General features: G+C 45.3%; 1 protein-coding gene across 1 annotated transcript; it reads right to left on the bottom strand.

Moving 5' to 3' along the window:
* Positions 1-3,148: 3,148 nt before the first annotated feature.
* On the bottom strand, positions 3,149-17,066 carry LOC141019211 (NACHT, LRR and PYD domains-containing protein 3-like). Its single transcript, XM_073494065.1, has 9 exons — positions 15,672-17,066; positions 15,405-15,578; positions 13,582-13,755; positions 13,229-13,402; positions 12,449-12,622; positions 12,134-12,307; positions 4,753-4,926; positions 4,063-4,109; positions 3,149-3,726 (listed from the first exon to the last, which is right to left on the bottom strand). The coding sequence occupies exons 1-9, from the start codon at positions 16,967-16,969 to the stop codon at positions 3,149-3,151; spliced, it is 2,967 nt and encodes a 988-aa protein (XP_073350166.1). The 5' UTR covers positions 16,970-17,066.
* Positions 17,067-19,495: the final 2,429 nt, after the last annotated feature.

Raw genomic sequence — 19,495 nt, 5'->3', positions numbered from 1 at the left:
TATTACACATTTAAAACAATTAAATGACAGTTTTTATGACAGAATAAAGATAAAAGTGTCTATTTGTTGAACTGTAACCACATTATCTACACTATAAGAGAAAAAATGAATATGTTTGAGGAAACAAACACTAATAAAATCAATACCCTCTACTATATATTAAAATAGTTAAAGACAGATATACTATGAATTGTAAAATGTTGTGCACAATACCTTTTCATGGTGAATACCTGCTGCCACTGGAAGTATAGAGAGAATGATAAAGAGAGAGAGAAAAGTCCGAAGGGCATCAAGGTTCCGTGTTTTGCAACTATACTAATAAATATTAATCATTAATGCACTGTTTCTACACATGGGTATGTGTATCAAGACAGTTTTATCAACTTAAAGGGCTCAGAGGGTGCAGAAGGGACCACAAGCTGGTTGGGGCTTGATCATGAATACAGACTTTACTGCAAGTCAAGAATAATTTTATTTATTATTTTTATTTGAAAGTGTTCTCTAAACAGTCATAAAATGGTAGAGCATAAAAATCACTTCTTCACTATTGCTTCTCCTGCAAAATACCAGCAGCGAGATTATATCATCCATATTATCCATATCCATCTGTCTGTCTTCATACTGGGTGAGTAGTAGTAAGTATGTTTTACTGAATTCACATTTCTGGAGATGGTAAATGACGGGTCACCATATTTTTCATGTTTTTCAATGAGGCTGCTGTCATATTTTGGATGCAATCATTCTTACAATGACAATGAAGTTGCAACAAACTTCAATAGTTTAAATAAATAATTGAATTCATTAAATTCTCACTTAAATTGCACTCTGCTCTATGAAAATGCGCATCACTTCCTCAAACAAGATGCAATGATATATCAGATTTGCTACATTCAGATGGCTGTATTAAATAATTCATCATAACATAAGGTTAACATACATTCTGCAGGCAGCTGTGGAGGACAGATACCGTAAACCCTTGAGCTAACGCAGTACAGACTCAAATTCATATATTACTTCTGATATTTTATATGGGTTATCTTTGATGTTTCTACTGTCTGGAGAATATCGGTGTGAAACAAGCAGGCCTAACATTCGATAAAGGAAAGGTATGTGTCTGGGCCGACTGTCAAATAAGGAAAATATCAAAGTACACATCACTCTGTGTAAGACCTGCTTCTGATGAAAGTAGAAGCGTTTTCTAACACTAGATTGGTACCAACATTGTTCAGTGCCACTGATATACAATAATAATAATAATAATAATAATAATAATAATAACAAAATTAGCCTAATACAATTGACACCATCCAAGGGGGCACTTGTTGAGTCAGAGGGCAAAAGGACAGGGATTAAAGCCCTTTTTGGGGTCTGTCTGTGTAAATGCCTTTTGCTATTGCTTGTTTACAGATATATCAGAGTGGGTTGGTTGATAAAGCAGTGTAGACATTTGATGACCGGGGATGAGAACATGTTGCAATATTCCTCCTCTCCCACTATTTCTCTTAAATGTCCAGTGTGTAGGATTGGAATATAATATTTATAATTCTGTTGTTATTAATGTATAATCACCAGAAACGGTGCAAAATGATGCTGTTGTCATGGTTCGGAGAACAATCCTTTCTACAATGACACTGAAGTTGCAACAAACTTTCTAACATAGTAAACCTTTTGCCATTGTTTTGTCTGTTGCCTGTAATTTGTTTTCCTGAAACAATTTTCATTAAATTAAATAAATAAGTCATTTAATTAAATCATTAATCCAATTTCATTCAGTTAGTCACACTACATTTAAATGCTGAAGGAGAGAGTCAGCTGCAGAGCCAGACCTTCTGGAGGAGTAAACATCTGGATTCATGTTGGATTCTGCTCTCATCTGGAGCCACTTACAATGGAAGGAGAGCTGAGAGATTACTTTTTAACATTTGGGATTAAAAAGTGCATGTACACTCGCTGGTTGTGAACACAACATCAAACAACCACTGCTGATAAAAACTCATCTGACATGACTCAGGTACAAATGGACATGGTAATGTTTTACTTTTGACTCATGTCATGTCGAGTCTCATTTGCCATCTTCCTTCCTCCCCCTATGACTCTGTCCTGGATGTTACCATGACAGGCGACCAAATGAAATGCAGCATTATCTTCAGTAACTTATGGATTCTTCTGGGTTTGAACAATGTTGGAAATATTTGTGATAATGTAAGTACACAACAAATATTAAAATTATATAACAAAGGTCTAGTTATTTTTAGACACTTTATTGCAGAAATCTTACATGTCATTACATATCATATCTTTTTAAAAGCAGTACAATGCCATAACTGAAGACAAACAGCAGGAACACCGAATCAACAAACAATTTTTTCGAGTTATCAATCTCCTAAATAACACATTATTTTAGTTATCTGCTTTATCTTACTGAAGTAGTCTTACAAAACACAAACAGTGCTGTTATTTGCTGTAATATTACCGACAGCCCCAAGTCTACCTAAATCACACTCACATTCAATTTTAGAGAAATTCAAACTCATTATATTTTCAAAATTAATGAAGTAATAATACAAAGTCAGAAATGTTTTGTTTTTTAAACTTATATTTATATTAATATTTTCCCCATAGCTGAGTAAGCAAGTTGTTCTCAGAGGAAATAAGGTCCCCAGAACATTGTTTGAAGCTAGAAAGGTGGCAGGGTCCGCCACATATAAACAAAGTAAAACAGTATGAAGTTGTGTTGTCCTTTAAGGTCAGTTTGTTTATTCAGTTTATTCAGTCATGAAAATGAAGACAGTTTGTTTATTTAGTTTGTTTATGTGTAAAAAACAAACAAAAAAATCAGTCAATGAAGATCTTTCTCTTCTGTTGTAATCATTAAGATAAACATGATAATAAACCCCAGTTTTAATTAAACGTGTAATGTATGTACATTCAGAAACTACCACTCTACCACACCATGTGCAAGTAATCCAGTGTTTTATCTCACTGACTCATCTTTCACTATTTCTTTGCTATAGTGGAGTGGTATTAATTTACTGAATGATGCAAACCTAATATCCTCAAAGGTCACCCTGAAATGGGTATTTTATTTCTTAATCAACACCTCTGGAGATTTATAGCGGAAAACAGAATATATATCAGAATTCTGCACTCACTGTCTGACAGATGCTGTTCCCTCATGTTTCTGACACAGAGACAGTGAGGAACAAGAGATGAACGATGCAAGAGACTTATACGCGAGGCCAAACCCAGGGTAAAGGGGTTCAGTGAATCTGGAGTAGAAAGTGTAGACATGTTCCAGTACGTTAGAGTGGACTCTGTAGAAGGACAGAGAGCCAGCAGGCCAGTCCAGATACACTGCTACTTTGTTACTGGCTTGGAACCTGGTACGTATCTCTGTTGCTGTGTTATTGTGCCAAAGAGTGGGCTGATTGTAGAACTGCAGATTCCAGGACTTGTCATTCCCCCCAAATTGGCAGTCATCACCACTTCCTCTCCTGCTGATTCCTCGGTAAGTCACTGCTATGTCGAAGTTTCCCTTAGTTTCAATTTCCCAGTAACAGCGGCCAGTCAAACTGTTTCTACACAGCACCTGTTTGAAGCAATCAAATCTCTCTGGATGAAAGCCATAACACTGTTCCTCCCTCACATATTCCACCCGTTTGTTGTCCTCAGACAGTTTAAGCTGTCTGTGTGCTGTGTTTGGGTCCAGTGTGAGTTCACAGGCATCTGATGGAAAGAATAAGACAAGATAAAGCAACAGAAGACTCTTCTTATAGTCTAATGTTTAGTGAACAATATACAGTGCACACATACACATATAGTGTAGTGCTGTGCTATGAACAGGCACAAAGCAGTCACTTCCAACTTTCATCACCCCAAATAGATACATTGGTAATGTATGTGACAATATGCTAATATTTCATATGAATCCACAGATAAAACATGTAATATATTATCTTTAACATAATGTATTGAAGACACCATCATTTGTCTTATGTTTGTGTGCAATATATACTATATACTATACTTTATACAGTCAATGGTAGTCACTAAAATACATACACTTCTGCAGGCCACGTTGTAACCTCTGCTCTCCACCATGGTCCACTCTGAAAGAATGGGAAAAGGATCAAAAACAAATCTACAGAGGCCCTGAGGTGCAGACACAATGACAACTAAGAAACAGCGTTCCACAAAACACAACAACATTTCTTAAAGCACAACAGCAAAACAGAAAACACAATATTTCAAAAAACATAACAACATACTATTTGTTTGTTTTTTCAATTTGATGTTGTGTTCTCTAAAATTCTATTTATTCTATAGTTTTGTTGTTTTCTTATATATATATATATTCAAATTTTCTGCAATGGTATTGTGTTTTGCACTTCAGGGCAACCATAATACTATCTGTGACTGTATAAATAAGAGCATTACATATCCTTCATCAGAAAAAAATCTTCCAAGATGAATTCAAATTATGCCAAACAACCCAGAGTCTTATTATATAAGTTGTTGCAGACCTTTCTATCAGTTATAATAATACTGTTCTCACCAAAGTCACAGTATCTGAGCAATAATTTTACACTTTGTTTGTTTTTTCCACAAAGGTTTGTCCAGTGGTTTCCAATCATTTTCCCAATTTAAAATCACTTGTAGTAATTGTTACATGTAATAACTGAATTATATTTCAATATTTCTCTGCCCCTATCTAAGAACAGGTGTAAGCTATCCGCCCTCATTGAGACATACTTGAGATTGTCCAGTCTCCACTGTGGATCCTTCAGTCCAGCAGAGAGGAGTGTCACCCCTGTGTCTCCTGGATGATTGTAGCTCAGGTCCAGCTCTCTCAGATGGGAGGGGTTGGAGCTCAGAGCTGAGGCCAGAGAACAACAGCCTTCCTCTGTGACCAGGCAGCCTGACAGCCTATAAACATTGATGCATAGTTAGCTATTTGTTGTTTACCATATTTTTGAATGGTCTTTCATGCTTTGAGGTTGTAGAAAGTCATCTTTGTAAATAGACAATATGACAAATCACCAGTCACTGGTAAAAGATGGAGGCTAACCATCAAAGCCTTTGCAGATTTAAACAGGAACAGATTCTTGTTTCAGTGTCAAGTGTCCAATGCTGCCCAGAACAAGCTAGAAACCAGAAATGTGTTGTTTGATACTGACATTAGGGTTGGAAAGTTATTCTAAAAGCATTTCTGTTATATTTGTATAAAATCTCTTAAATCCTGACAGCAATCAGTAAACCAAATGCCCTGATAAGCCCATCCAATCATCTTGTTCAGCCTATATGAAACAAATGGACAGTCTACCTGTCTGTCTGTCTACATACCTGCCTGCCTGCATTTATTGTGTATGACCGGAGTGTTCCTCAGGGCTAGACAAATGTATTGCTAAAGCTATAGCAAGCTAGTGGCACAAGAATGGCAGAGAAGGTACTTACATAATAGCTTGACAGCAGTCAATACTAATAATAGCCATGTTTGTTGTTTTCTTACATGTGAGTGAGACATGAGGTTGTTGTGTATGGTTGGCAATGTCACGGGTATGGTGAGGACCCAAAAGCAGCACAGGCAGACAGGATATCAGTCGGTAATGACTTTTATTTATCACCGGAGTCTTAAACAGTTTATACAGTGATGGGGAGAAAAGTCTTGGCTCACAGTGATCTGCGAGAACAGTGAAGGAGTGAGTCTGGCGTCGCTGACTGGAAGCAAAGCTGGCAACAGGTGGATTACCTAGCAGGCAGACAGGTCCAGTGGTGGGCTGTGTAGCCGCAGAGCCGAGCAGGTGTGCAACCAGGAGGGGATAGGCGAAACTCGTGGTCGAAGACAGAAGGCTGAGGTAATATCCAGGAGATCGGTCAGGCAGGATAGTCAGAGGCAAGCAGGGTCGGAACCGGGAGATCAGGCAGAAAATCGCTGGAGAGTCTGGTGCAAGCATCTAGAACAATCTGGCAATGAGTGAGAGTGGAGCTGGGGCTTAAATGCAGCCAGAGCAGAGCAGAGAGCACAGGTGAGTGGAGTTGACTTGATGAGGGGGGTGTGTCTGATTGGCAGATTGAAGCAGAGACAGGTGAGTGGAATGATACCAGCAGACAGGAGATGAGCAGACTGTGACAGAACCCCCCCCCTCAAGGGACGGCTCTCGACGTCCCAAGAAGAATGGACCAAGCTGGGTGGGAGGCGGGGGACCTGGAGGAGGGCTAATACTCGTCCGAGAGTCCAGCGTCCATCTCCACCTCCCTGGTCCCGGGGAGGGTGTCGTCGTCATCCTCCTCAGAGTAGGGGGGGCCCGCCCTGTCCTTGGCGTCGTCGCTGTCGTTCGGGGACTCCGACGGAGGATGTGGTCTGGGATGTGGCCTGGGTCTGGATGTCTGAGTGAGGTTGCGTCGATGGAAGTCCCTGATGAGGTTGTGGTCCAAGATGTCCCTCCCAGGGACCCAGGACCTTTCTTCAGGGCCGTAACCCTCCCAGTCCACCAAGTACTGGAATCCCCTCCCACGCCGGCGAGACTGCAGGAGGCGACGGACAGTGTAGGAGGGACCTCCATCGATGAGGCGAGGAGGCGGTGGAGGCGGTGTGGCAGGAACCAGGGCGCTCTCTTGGACTGGTTTTACCTTAGAGACGTGAAACGTGGGATGAACTCGCATGGATCTAGGAAGTTTGAGCCTCACTGCCACCGGGTTGACGATCTCTTGGATCTCGAATGGGCCGATGAAGCATGGAGCCAGTTTCTTGGACTCCACCCGGAGGGGAAGATCACGTGTAGAGAGCCAAACCTTCTGCCCCGGTTGGTAGTCCGGGGCCTTGGAGCGGTGGCGATTGGAGGCCGCGGTGTAGCGGTCAGCGGCCCGGAGTAGAGCCGCCCTGGCTCGGGTCCAGGTCCTGTGACAACGGCGGATGAAGTCCTGGACAGAGGGGCAGGATGCTTCCTTTTCCAGTGCAGGAAAGAGCGGTGGCTGGAACCCATAGGTGCACTCAAAGGGAGAGAGACCGGTGGCAGAGCTGGTCAATGTGTTGTGGGCGTATTCTACCCATAAAAGCTGTTCGGACCAGGAAGTAGGGTTTTGAGACGTCATGCAGCGTAGTGCCGTTTCCATCTCCTGATTCTTGCGTTCGGTCTGGCCGTTGGACTGGGGGTGGTACCCCGAGGACAGGCTGACGGTGGCTCCCAGGAGCGAGCAGAACTCCCTCCAGAATACTGAGGCGAACTGGGGACCCTGATCAGAGACCACGTCCACTGGGATGCCGTGGAGACGGATGACGTGGAGGAGGAGTAGTTTCGCCGTCTCTTTGGCAGATGGAAGTTTGGGCAGGGGCACGAAATGTGCCATCTTGCTGAACCAATCTACCACCGTTAGGATAGTTGTATTGCCGCTGGATGGTGGTAGACCGGTGACGAAGTCCAAAGAAATGTGCGACCAGGGACGATGAGGTACAGGCAGGGGATGTAGAAGACCGGCAGGAGCATGGTGAGCCGGCTTGTGCTGGTTGCAGGTGGGACAGGCATTAACGAACTCACGAACGTCCTCGTCCAGTGATGTCCACCAGAACCGCCGCTGCACAACGTCTTTGGTCCGTTGGATCCCTGGATGACAGGTAAGTCGAGTGCTGTGGGCCCATTGTAGAACCTCGGATCGGAGGTCAGGCGGGACGAACAGATGGTTGGGAGGACAAGCGCTGGGTCCGGGCTGGTCTTGGGCGGCGGCCCTGACCCTCTCCTCGATCTCCCAGGTGAGTGTGGCCACCAGACGGGAAGAAGGCAGGATAGTGTCTGGGTCGGCCCTGTCCCTCTCCTCTTCAAAGAACTGACGGGACAGGGCGTCGGGCTTGACGTTGCGGGACCCCGGTCGATAGGAGAGGGAAAAGTTGAAGCGGGTCAGGAAGAGTGCCCATCGGGCCTGGCGGGAGTTCAGTCTCTTAGCGGACCGGAGGTATTCAAGGTTCTTATGGTCTGTCCATACCAGAAACGGCAGTTTAGTCCCCTCGAGCCAGTGTCGCCACTCTTCCAAAGCCAACTTGACGGCGAGGAGCTCTCGGTTCCCAATGTCATAATTCCTCTCTGCCGGGGTCAAACGTCGGGAATAGAAGGCGCAGGGGTGCAACTTCTGGTCGGAGGCCGCTCTCTGGGACAAGACGGCCCCCACTCCTAAGTCAGAAGCGTCCACCTCGACCACGAACTGCCTTTCAGGGTCCGGCATTTGGAGGATGGGGGCAGAGGTGAATCGTGTCTTCAGGGCCTGAAAAGAGTCATTGGCGGCCGTGGACCAGAGAAAGGGCACCTTGGAGGAGGTAAGAGCTGTGAGGGGGGCCGCCACCGAACTGTAGCCCCTGATGAACCTCCGGTAGAAGTTGGCGAAGCCCAGAAAACGTTGAAGCTGCTTACGGGAATCAGGGGTGGGCCAAGTGGTGACGGCAGAAACCTTGGCTGAGTCCATCTCCACGGTCCCCCTCCCTACGACGTACCCCAGGAAGGAGACAGACGAGGCATGAAACTCACATTTGTCGGCCTTGACGAACAGGGAGTTTTCCAGGAGACGTTGGAGGACCTTCTGGACGTGATGCACATGTTCCTCTCTGGAGCGGGAGAAGATCAGGATATCATCAAGGTACACGAAGACAAACTTGTTGAGCATATCCCTGAGCACGTCATTCACCAGGGCCTGGAAGACAGCAGGGGCGTTGGTGAGGCCGAAGGGCATCACCAGGTACTCGTAGTGACCAGTGGGGGTATTGAACGCCGTCTTCCACTCGTCCCCCTCGCGGATCCGGACCAGGTGATAGGCGTTGCGCAGGTCAAGCTTGGTGAAGATGGTGGCCCCCTCTAGGAGCTCGAAAGCTGAGGAGATGAGAGGCAGGGGGTACCGGTTCTTGATGGTAATGTCATTTAATCCCCGATAATCAATGCAGGGGCGGAGTGTCTTGTCTTTTTTCTCCACGAAGAAGAACCCGGCTCCAGCCGGAGACGAGGAGGGACGGATGATGCCCGCCGCTAGACCATCGTTGATGTATTTCTCCATCGCCCCCCTCTCAGGAACGGACAGAGAATACAGGCGTCCTCTGGGCGGCGTGGCACCGGGCTGGAGGTTAATGGCGCAGTCATAGGGCCGATGTGGGGGAAGGGAGGTTGCTTTGGCCCTACTGAAGACCTCCCTGAAGTCCAGATACTCAGCCGGGACCCCCAGCACATCGGTGGAAGAACTGGTCCCGGCAGAAGGTTGTGGTGCGGCGGCTTGTTTGAGGCAGACCTGGTGACAAGATGAGCTCCACCCCAGGATCGCCCCTGTGGTCCAATCGAGATGTGGATTGTGCCGTCGGAGCCATGGGAACCCCAGGAGGAGAGGATGGCGAGGAGAGTGCAGGATGTGAAACTGGAGTGTTTCATGGTGGTTCCCGGAAATTAACATCCGTATAGGCGCTGTCAGGTGGGTCACTGTTCCAAGAAGTCGGCCATCCAGAGCGTTGGTGGAAACTGGAGCTGGCAGGGGAATCCGACCGACACCCAGCTGCAGAGCTAGGTTCGAGTCCATAATGTTGGCATCAGAGCCAGAGTCAATGAGGGTGGCGAGGGTCTGGGATCCCTCAGGCAGTAGCAGGCGGACCTGGCACAGGGATCGTGAGCTGGGGGAGGAGCTAGATGTATGACTCACCAGGAACTCCTCCCTTCCTGGTGAGCCCGACCTTTTAGTGGACACCGGGAAACAAAGTGTCCGGCTTGGCCACAATACAGGCAGAGGTTCCCCTCGCGGCGTCTCCTCCTCTCTTCAGGAGTTAGGCTGGCCCGACCAACCTGCATGGGTTCAGGCTCCCCTGAAGGCCGGCTGCCAGGAGGCGTCGATACCCCGGAAGCTGCTGGTGACGGGGCGGGCTGGCGTCGTCCCGTGAGCCCCTGATGTTTCTCCCGCTGTCTCGCTTGAATGCGCCGATCGATGCGGGATGCCAGCTCGATGATGCCGTCGAGAGTGGTGGGGAGTTCGTAAGAAATTAGTTCGTCCTTAATGTAGTCAGCGAGCCCCATCAGAAAGGCGTCGCACTGGGCAGCCTGGTTCCACTCACTGGAGCTAGCCTGGGTGCGGAAGTGGATGGAGTAATCGGCCACTGAACGAGTCCCTTGGTTCAGACCCAGAAGCCCTCCAGAAGCATCCGGACCTCGGGAAGCTTCTCCGAACACCTTGCGGAGCTCGGCGACGAAGGCTTGAAAAGAGGAGCACGCTGGAGTGCGACGCTCCCACTCGGCTGTTCCCCACAGCCGAGCGCGCCCCGTCAGATGATTCACAGTGAACGCCACCCTGGCGTCCTCAGAAGCGAAGGTGTGGGGCTGGAGAGCGAACAGGATGGAGCAGTTCGTGAGGAACGGGCGGCAGCCCTCCGCGTCCCCGGCGTAGCGTTCAGGAACCCCCACACGAGGCTCCGAGGCGAAAGCAGAGGCAGAGGCAGAGACAGAGGCAGAGGCAGAGGCAGAGGCAGACGGAGCTGGTGGAGGCTGGACTGGTTCCGGAGGCAGAGGGACAGCTTGAGCAAAAGCTGCGGCGAGCTGTTGGACCTGCGAGGCTAGCGAGGTAAACGCCTGCTCCTGTTTAGCCACTGCCAGTCGGACATCTGCGGAGTTTGACAGTAGCAGCGCCTCGTGGTGCTGGAGCATCGCCTCTACCTTCTCCAGGCGATCCATAGCCGTGTGTGCTGGGTCCATGTCTGGCCAGATTGTACTGTCACGGGTATGGTGAGGACCCAAAAGCAGCACAGGCAGACAGGATATCAGTCGGTAATGACTTTTATTTATCACCGGAGTCTTAAACAGTTTATACAGTGATGGGGAGAAAAGTCTTGGCTCACAGTGATCTGCGAGAACAGTGAAGGAGTGAGTCTGGCGTCGCTGACTGAAAGCAAAGCTGGCAACAGGTGGATTACCTAGCAGGCAGACAGGTCCAGTGGTGGGCTGTGTAGCCGCAGAGCCGAGCAGGTGTGCAACCAGGAGGGGATAGGCGAAACTCATGGTCGAAGACAGAAGGCTGAGGTAATATCCAGGAGATCGGTCAGGCAGGATAGTCAGAGGCAAGCAGGGTCGGAACCGGGAGATCAGGCAGAAAATCGCTGGAGAGTCTGGTGCAAGCATCTAGAACAATCTGGCAATGAGTGAGAGTGGAGCTGGGGCTTAAATGCAGCCAGAGCAGAGCAGAGAGCACAGGTGAGTGGAGTTGACTTGATGAGGGGGGGGTGTCTGATTGGCAGATTGAAGCAGAGACAGGTGAGTGGAATGATACCAGCAGACAGGAGATGAGCAGACTGTGACAGGCAATGCTGCCCATAACAAGCTGGATTTAACAGGTTGTGTTGCTTAAAACTTCAAAACAGAAATAGAAGGTTAATCTAGGGTTACCACTGTTAAAGTGTTTATATCTATTCAATTTGACCACAGAGTAAACTGCAGAGGGCCAAAATAAAAGCTGGTTCCCAAAATACTTAGAGCCTTATTACACCATTGTGGTTCAGTAATGATCTAGGGTCAACACATTAGTCGATGAAACTGCTTGCTCCCCTTATGTCCAGGCACCATGCTGCAGCATTCCAACTATCCAGCTGGCTCTCTCTCCTGCTATATTGGCAAGACCTTCCAAGAGACACTTCACCACCAGCACCCTGTGCTTTAGATGCAACTCGAAGACAGTATCTGCTTCGCTCCACTTCCACCCTGTCCTGATCTCAATACCAGCCTGAGAGACTTGAATTCGAGCCTGGCCTGCTGACCCTCCTCTCAAAGCCCTTGATTATGGAGATAAAGACCTCATAAACAAGTAGGGGCCAGATAACCTGGGAGGATATCATGCAGGTATATACGGGTTTTAAACTTGTCAGATCGGCCTGACTTTGACTCCTAAACTGAACTGAATTGAAAACATTTTTAGGATTAGATGTCCAACAAGCTGATATGGCAGTGATGGTCAGGCTTTAAACTGACTGTTGGCCATGTAGACTACATTTGTTGTCTGAATTATAGTTTTCTTCTATGTTCAAACAGCCATTATTGAAGAAAAGAAGAAAAACATCAGTGTTACAGGTGATTCCAAACTTATGAACAGTGATGTATGTGAGAGATGCTTTATGTGTAAATGGGAATCTAACCTGAGAGTTTCCAGTCTACACTGAGGGCTCTCAAGTCCAACAGAAAGAAGCTTCACTCCTGAATCCTGCAGGTCGTTGGTACTCAGGTCCAACTCTTTCAAACTGGAGGGCTGAGAGCTGAGAGCTGAGGCCAGAGCTTCACAGCTTCTCTCTGACAGCAAACAGTGACTCAACCTGGATGAGAATTAATGATGATGATATAAAGACGGGGTGGGTCTGCAAACACAACTATTTAAATTATCATTGTAAAATCTTGTAAATCTTGTAAAATAAAACCACAGTCTCTAAAGATAGCACACATGTCACTCTGCTGACCTGAGACATTCCAGGGTACAGTGTGGACTCTGCAGTCCCGCAGAAAGGAACTTGGCTCCTGAATCCTCTAGGTTGTTGTAAGTCAAGTCCAGCACTCGCAAGCTGGAGGTCTGGAGGGTGACAACCGAGGCCAGAGCTTCACAGCTTTGTCCTGACAGGTCACAAGCGCTTACCCTGAAGAGGAAGGAGTTATAAACAAAAATCCTGATTTTATCTGATCACAATCGGCTCATAACTACCTCTGAGTGCAATTCATTAGGTGAAAGATCCAAACGGTGGAAATTTAATATTTCCCTTTTAGAACTAAACTCAGAGACTTTATATAAATCAACACTGGCGCAGTCTCAGACCCTCAGAGACTGAGCCAGTGCCAGTGACCCTCTTTTGTGTGGCAAGCAACTAAAGGGTTCATCAGGGATTTCATATGCTCATTTGGTGTCCATTTGAAAAAGAGCAGAGGAGCAAGAATTGTCACATTGGAAAAACAGCATCTATTGTTAGAACAGTCACTTAAGGCAGGTTTTCATACCTTCGGATAACTACTCTGTATCAGTATTGTACCTGTATTGAATGAATGATGTCAATAAAAACTGTTTCGTATTGATTCCTGAGCAGAAAATGATGTCACACTCTACTCTCTACATGACTGTACACTGTTCTTTGTTTCAGTAGCTGCGACCAATCGGCTGCATCTTTACGCATTTGAGTCTCTCTCCATCCTCCTTACATCCATTTTCAACATGGCAGCCAAGTGAGAAGCTTTATCAGTAACCTGCTGACCTGAGAGTTTCCAGTTTGCAGTGTGGACTCTCCAGTCCAGTTCTGAACACATGCAGTCCTGAATCCTGCAGTGTGTTCATACTTAGGTCCAGCTGTTTCAGACAAGAGGACTGGGAGTTAAGGAAAAAGGCCACAGCATCACAGCATTTCCATGTCAGTGAACAGCCAATCAATCTAAAAAATAAGAAGTGTTAGAGACAAATATACATTTTAAAATGCTGTTTTTCTATTTAATTAGACATAATATAGGTGTCTGTATCTGCATAAACAAGATTTCCAGCTAGTACTAGGTAGTGTCACACTTTAAATGGCTTCAAAACACATTTAAGTGGTTAGTCATAGGGTTGGCTGACCTGAGGGATTCCAGTCTACAGTGTGGACTCTCCAATCCCACAGAGAGCAGCTTCACTCCTGAATCCTGCAGATGGTTGTTAGTAAGGTCCAGCCTTCTAAGACTGGAGGACTGGCAACTGAGGACTGAAGACAGAGCTTCACAACTCTGGGATGTCAGTTTACAGTTACAAAGCCTAAAGAAGAATAAAAGAAACACGATGGGCAATTATTTTTAAAAATAAGTGCAGTCTGAAAGAATGTTGATTTCCCTTAAAGGAAAATTCCAGTATATTTCGACCTCTAATATTTCCCAAAGGTGTAGCCATTGTGAGTCTGTGTCATGCTAACTTTAAACTCACCACTTCATTGTAGACATTTGAAGAAATAAGGACTTGCGCAATACATAATAAAATGGGGCAAGCTGCACAAGCCTCCTATGCTTATCTCTGAGTTTGATTGAAAGGAATGAACAGTATGACCAAATCATGCTGCCAGCTGACTTACCACCCTACATATTCATTCACGCACACAGGTATATTTACATATGGGACGCTGACTTTCACTGCCTTCATACTTCTAGGCATACTCAAATAGCTATCTGCTCCTCACCTTGCAATGCAGCTGGATTTGCGAGATTACAGGATTAAGTGATCTTGCAAATACATTTTGTTGGGCAAGCTTTGTGCTGTCACAAAGGCGCAGCTGATGCAGCGATTTGTAAACTGTAGTTTCACGGTAAACACACCACCGGGCTGCCGCAGCTGCGGTGTCTTTGGGCTCATTAGGTGAAGCAGATATGTCGGGTAGTGGAGCAGTGGCAGCAAGCAGTTGGCCTGCTTGTTCCAACCAACAATTAGAGACACCCTTACAGTGAAAAGTGGCTCCAGAGAATGAGTTAATAGGTTGGTCAGCTACTCCAGCTCAAGCACTGCCAAAAACAGACATTACTAGAGCTTGTGTCAGTTTCCATCGTGCACGTGTCTATGATGTTATGTGTGCAATGCTATTTTGCTTCGTTCCCCACGCAAACTGCATATCCCACCGAGGGCGTTACAGAAGCGGAGCGTAGTGCTGGCTGATACAGTAGACATCCTGTGCTTCTGCCATGGGTAAGTAGGCTTTGTACTTAAATGTAAATGTACTTAAATGTTCGATGTAGTGAAGTGAAACATGATCCCAAAATGGTACAGGGTGTTTTATTTTGAAAATTGATTGGATGCACTATGCTGTTCCTGTGTGTGACCTCCTGCCCGGCATGATCTGCTCGGTTCAGCTTGACGCAACAGTTTTTCCGCCTCTGTAAAAAATAGACTCGGAGAAGCTGAGACGTGCCGTGGCGCAGCTTGTGGAAATGTGAGCATTGACTAGAATGGCCGCGATACAGCTCTGGCGACCATTGGCTGTGATCGGTCCCGGTGGAATCTAGGGGTTAGAGTCAGCCATAGAGAAGGCAACCAACCAAACAGAACAATTCAATGATATCGACAGATAATAGAATGCATTCATACTGATTTCCCTTGTTAGATCCATAACTTAGATCTCCTAACTTTTCGAGCAAAATAGCCACATGTTTGGTAGATATCGTCAGATATCGAGTCCCGCGACGAAAATGAGCATTTTTCATGGCAATCAATTTAATATTTTATTTTTTTAATTATTTTTAAGATATTTCAGATAATATATCTGGACCAAGGTGGTGGACTAACCAACTGACTTTGCTACCCTAAGAGGCACACCACTATCATAGCTAAAAAGTCTATAAAGTGTAACAATATATTTTAAATGCCTTAAAAACCTTAACAAACAGAAGTAAAATGTTATTACATCATTAAAGCAAGCATACCTGAGAGTCTCCAGTTTGCATTGTGGTTTCTTCAACCCCTTTGTGAGCTCCTGGAGACCTTCATCCATCACGCGGTTGTAACTCAGGTCCAGTTCTCTCAGTTTAGAAGACTTGGAGCCAAGAACTGAGGCTAGAGCTTCACAGCTTCTCAAAGACAGGTTACAGCCACTCAGCCTAAAGATGTCATAACCAAAGAAAGAATGAGCAAGAACCTAAAAATAGAACATAATATTACAGTATTTAATATGTACTAAGTTGTAAACCCACATAGCTCGACAGGAAGCCTGAAGCACTGGCAGCAATCTCAGAAAACCTTCCTCTGAAGCAGAGAATTTTTTCAGGTCAAACACCTCAAACTCATTCTCTGATGACAGTAAGATGAAGACCAGAGCTGACCACTGAGCTGGAGACAGTTTGTCTGAGGACAAACATCCTGAACTGAGGTACTGTTGGATCTCCTCAACTAGAGACTGATCCTTCAGTTCATTCAGACAGTGAAACAGGTTGATGCATCGCTCTGGGCAGGGATTCTCCATGATCTTCTTTTTGATGTACTGGACTGTGTCTTGATTGTTCTGTAGGCTACTTCCTGATTGTTTCAATAGGTCTTGGAGTAGTTCTTGATTGTTCTGTAGTGAGAGACCACTGAGAAAGCGGAGGAACAAGTCTAGGTGTCCATTTGTACTCTGTAAAGTCTTGTTGACTGCTGACTGGTAGAGTTGGTTTACTGCTGATTGCTCTGTGATGAGCACAGACTGTTTGGAGGTTGATTGTTCTTCAGACAAGAGGTTGATACCTGAGTTGATGAATGACACTATGACATGAACAGCAGCCAGAAACTCCTGGAAGCTCAAATGGACAAAGAAGAAACGTCTGTCCTGGTTCAGCCCATGATCCTCTTTGAATATCTCTGAGATTACTTCTGAGTACTCAGAAGCGGCCCTGATGTCAATGCCACACTCCACTAGATCTGCTTCATAGAAGATCAGGTTTCCTTTCTGCAGCTGCTCAAAAGCCAGTTTCCCCAGGGACAGAATCATCGTGCTGGTTTCTGTGTTCCAGATCGGATCTGTCTCAGCTCTTCCATGATCTTTGACATTTGCCAGTTTGGACTGAACTACCAGGAAGTGTGTGTACATCTCAGTCAGAGTCTTGGGCAGCTCTCCTCTGTCATCTGTTTTCAACATATCCTCCAGAACTGTCGCAGTGATCCAACTGAAGACTGGGATGTGGCACATGATGTGCAAGCTTCGTGATGTCTTGATGTGGGAGATGATTCTGCTGGCCAGTTCCTTGTTCCTGAATCTCTTCCTGATGTACTCTTCCTTCTTTTGATCAGTGAACCCTCTCACCTCTGTCACAATGTCAATGGACTCTCGAGGGATTCGACCAGCTGCCTCAGGAGTTGTGGTTATCCAGACGAAGGCAGAAGGGAACAGTTTCCCCATGATGAGGTTTGTCAGCAGCACATCCACTGAAGCTGAGTCAGTGACATCAGTCAGGATGTCGTTGTTGTGAAAGTCCAAAGCAAGTTGACACTCATCCAGACCATCAAGGATGAACATAGTCGGGAATTTATCGAAACTGCATGTTCCTGCTCCTTTGGTTTCAGCAAAGAAGTGATGAAGAAGTTCCACCCAGCTGTATTTCTTTCCCTTAAGCAAATTCAACTCTCGGAAAGTGAATGGAAATATGAACTGTATGTTGTTGTTAACTTTGTCTTCAGCCCAATCCAGGGCAAACTTCTGTGTTGTGACTGTTTTCCCAATACCAGACACTCCTTTCAACATTAATGTTCTAAGTGATCCATCTTGACCAGGTAAGAGTTCAAGTAAGTCTCCTATATTGACAGTGCGTTCCACATTTTCATCTGTGATATGGAGCTCAGTGTAGATCTCATTCATCAACATCTGCTTCCCACATTTTGTGGCTTGCACAAACAAATGCTGAGACTTTTTCCTCAGGTTGAACTTGAGTTTGCGCTGGCAATCAGTGAGAGCCTCTGAAAGAAGAAACAACAGATATACAAATGGAGTCATGCAATATTTCCAGATAAATGGACACAATCAACACAACACTGACATACTGTATATTCACATTTGTATTCTCAACATTTAGCCAAAGAAACAATGTATGGAGTTTGTTGAGGCCTCGTGCCCCATGGGATAGGAGTTACCTGGGAATGTCACCTTGCTTAACTTGTAGTCTTGTAATTTATTTTAATTGGAGCCATGGACTTAGATCCTTAAGGGCCCAGACACACCAAACTGAGATCAAAGAACTAGCAAAGGCCGACTGTTGCGCCGCCTCACATCACCTGTGTCTTGGCCAAAAAACTGGACTTGTACAAGTTGTTTGCCGACAACAGCTATCAGTCAAATAGCTTGTAGTCTGTATTTTCCATTCAAAAAGGGAAACTGGAAGTCTCATTTCTGTGGGTGTACAAACTGTTGTTACGATAAAGCAGCATTTTTTTCACACCACTCTCACTAATATACCAACTTCTAAATGAATATGTCTGAAAAGTTTCAAAGTATAATTGTATAGACTTAGACTTATAGTAAATAAGTCACAGGCACTGGCAAAGAGGTGGTATTGAAAATAAGGAGAAACCATGCTAAATGGTTAAAATCTTGGATACTACAATAACTTTGCCTATCTTTTCCCCTGTCTCTTTTGTGCACTGATTCCATTAGCTGAACAGCCAATCAGAGCGACTTCTCTTCTGATGGGTTCTGCTGTTGATTCAACATACTCAATCGGCCGAAAAGCCACCAGCAGGGGCCAACTAGTACCAATGGTGCAGGGAACATGGAAGGACATATTTTAAAGGATAGCTTTAGAGGATGACAGGAAATGGGATGAAAGAAAGGGGATGACATGTAGAAAAAGGCCAAAGGTCAGGTTGGAACCCTGGGCCACTGTGGCACAGATTCAGCCTCTGTACATGGGGCACATGCTTAAGGGAGAGAATGTGTAAGAAAGGTGAAAGTGAAGAAAGAGAGTGCACAGGAAAAAACTGCCCCTCACCTGTTGTGTGTATTCTCTTCATGTCTGTGACATATTCTACACATACAGAAATTAAAACTGTAGTGAAGTGCTGGCTTGATGTCAATATGACCGTCTACTGGTCGTTTTCAGGTCGATTTTTGCCAAGAACTGCGCACATGTTGCGGTAGAAATAGGCGACAGACTTAATTTTGTAAGAAAAATTAGCTAATGCACAAAATAAAGGTAATAAATCAATTTCATCAATATTGGCTCTGGTGCATTTTTGTCATTGGGACACAGAATTGTGTCAATTGAAATACAGACTTCGAACAAAGAATACAATAAACGGGCACCTCCCCAGCAACAAATGTTTGTTCTCCAAAATGTTCAATGTTATTTGATCTGTTTAACTGCGTTTAAAGGGTCCCTTTGACTAACACAGCAGTAGAGCAGTGATATTTCATGGATGGTGCAAGTTGTATATCTTAATTGTGGTCACAGGTCATTACCCAGTGTAATTCATAACACTGCGATATGTAACTCTCTTCTTCTGGTGACATTTGAGAAAAATAAATGATGCATGGCCACGAGATCATTCCATTTTCTGATTTTTGTGGGTTGTCAGGTTTTATGGTGTTTATGATGTGGTAAATAAAATTACACTTGATATTTGAGTATTCCAACATTGGAACACACGGCAAAAAGTTTTACAAGTGGCTTGGTCAAAGAAGAAAATCATATATGACGAGACACGGATCTACTTTTCCCAAGATTTCACAAACAAGATACAGAAAGAGAGGAGCAGATATGCCCCACTGAGAAGAATGTTAAAGGGAAAAAATGTGAAAATGCATCTGATATATCCAGCTAAACTGAAAGTCTTTGGAGATGGGGGACCTATGATCTACGAGACCCCAGAGGAAGCTGAAAATCGACTAAGAGAACAGGGGATGATTGCTGCTACTGATCGAAGATTGTATAATACCAAGAGGCGCGAAACAGGAACGCAATCTAACCCATTCCAGAAGATTAAGGGACAGAAAAACGGTGGAAAATCGACAGAGACGGGGCTCCTGGATGGTCAGGTAGACCCTATAGAC

The sequence above is a fragment of the Pagrus major genome, chromosome 23, assembly GCF_040436345.1.
Source record: "Pagrus major chromosome 23, Pma_NU_1.0".
Classification (NCBI taxonomy): domain Eukaryota; kingdom Metazoa; phylum Chordata; class Actinopteri; order Spariformes; family Sparidae; genus Pagrus; species Pagrus major.
The sequence above is the reverse complement of the archived record's forward strand: the minus strand, read 5'-3'. Positions and strand labels throughout refer to the sequence as shown.